The following is a 756-nucleotide window of genomic DNA, read 5'->3' as shown; positions in this document are numbered from 1 at the left end:
ACCCATCTAATGATTAAAAAGCTTGTTTCTCGTCATTCGAATCAACATTTTCCTGTTTTATATGATGCATTATAATAACCCCAAAATGGAAATCAGCTACTATGAAAAGGCATCAAATTCAGAAGAAATTCATGCTATACTGAATATAATTCGTAAACGAGGTACAGAATCCATTTCGATTCTCAGTACTGTCGATAGGATCCCTAACAAACCAAAGAAATAATCACACTCAGACTCTTTAAACCTTATATATTGGAGGGATATAAGTGTAAAACGGGTAGAACATACATGAGAAACGATATACGAAAATAGAGGTCGATCTCAAAAGTACACCCCAAAAGAAAAGGAAATGAAGACGAAGTGGTGCTCCTACCGAAGCCGCTGGGTGAACACACCCACTCAGCCAAACCGCCGACACCGCCAGCAACAGGAAGGCGCCCCTCGGAACCATGGCGCTCTGCACTTGCGTCCGGAGCTAGGGCTTGTCGACAACTGTGACTCGGAGGGACGGGCAACGAAAGGCGTAGTCTCGAAGCAACAACTGTCGGCACATAAGTCGCAGGTGTACAATATCAAAACAATAACCTTAATTTTCACGTGTGGGAAGAATCTTACTTCCCGACAGAAATTTATAACCATGAATGTTTTGACAAGTACCATCCCATCACACAATTGATCCAACTCAGAGTAAGTAATATCGCAAAACTTTTCAGAACGGGTCAAGGAGAAATATGACGCTCAAGTGTTAAATTAAGA

The 756-nt window shown here is 41.7% G+C and overlaps 1 protein-coding gene across 1 annotated transcript in view; it reads right to left on the bottom strand.

Moving 5' to 3' along the window:
- The window catches only part of LOC119592115, a 15,745-nt gene extending 15,240 nt beyond the window's left edge, over positions 1-505 (bottom strand). Inside the window, exon 1 of the mRNA XM_037940935.1 lies at positions 374-505. Coding sequence (XP_037796863.1) covers positions 374-451 — 78 coding nt within the window. The 5' untranslated portion in view covers positions 452-505. The remainder of the gene's footprint in view (positions 1-373) is intronic.
- Between the last annotated feature and the right edge of the window lie 251 nt (positions 506-756).

The sequence above is a fragment of the Penaeus monodon genome, chromosome 29 (genome assembly GCF_015228065.2).
Source record: "Penaeus monodon isolate SGIC_2016 chromosome 29, NSTDA_Pmon_1, whole genome shotgun sequence".
NCBI lineage: Eukaryota > Metazoa > Arthropoda > Malacostraca > Decapoda > Penaeidae > Penaeus > Penaeus monodon.
This window is presented reverse-complemented; position numbering and strand designations above follow the sequence as displayed.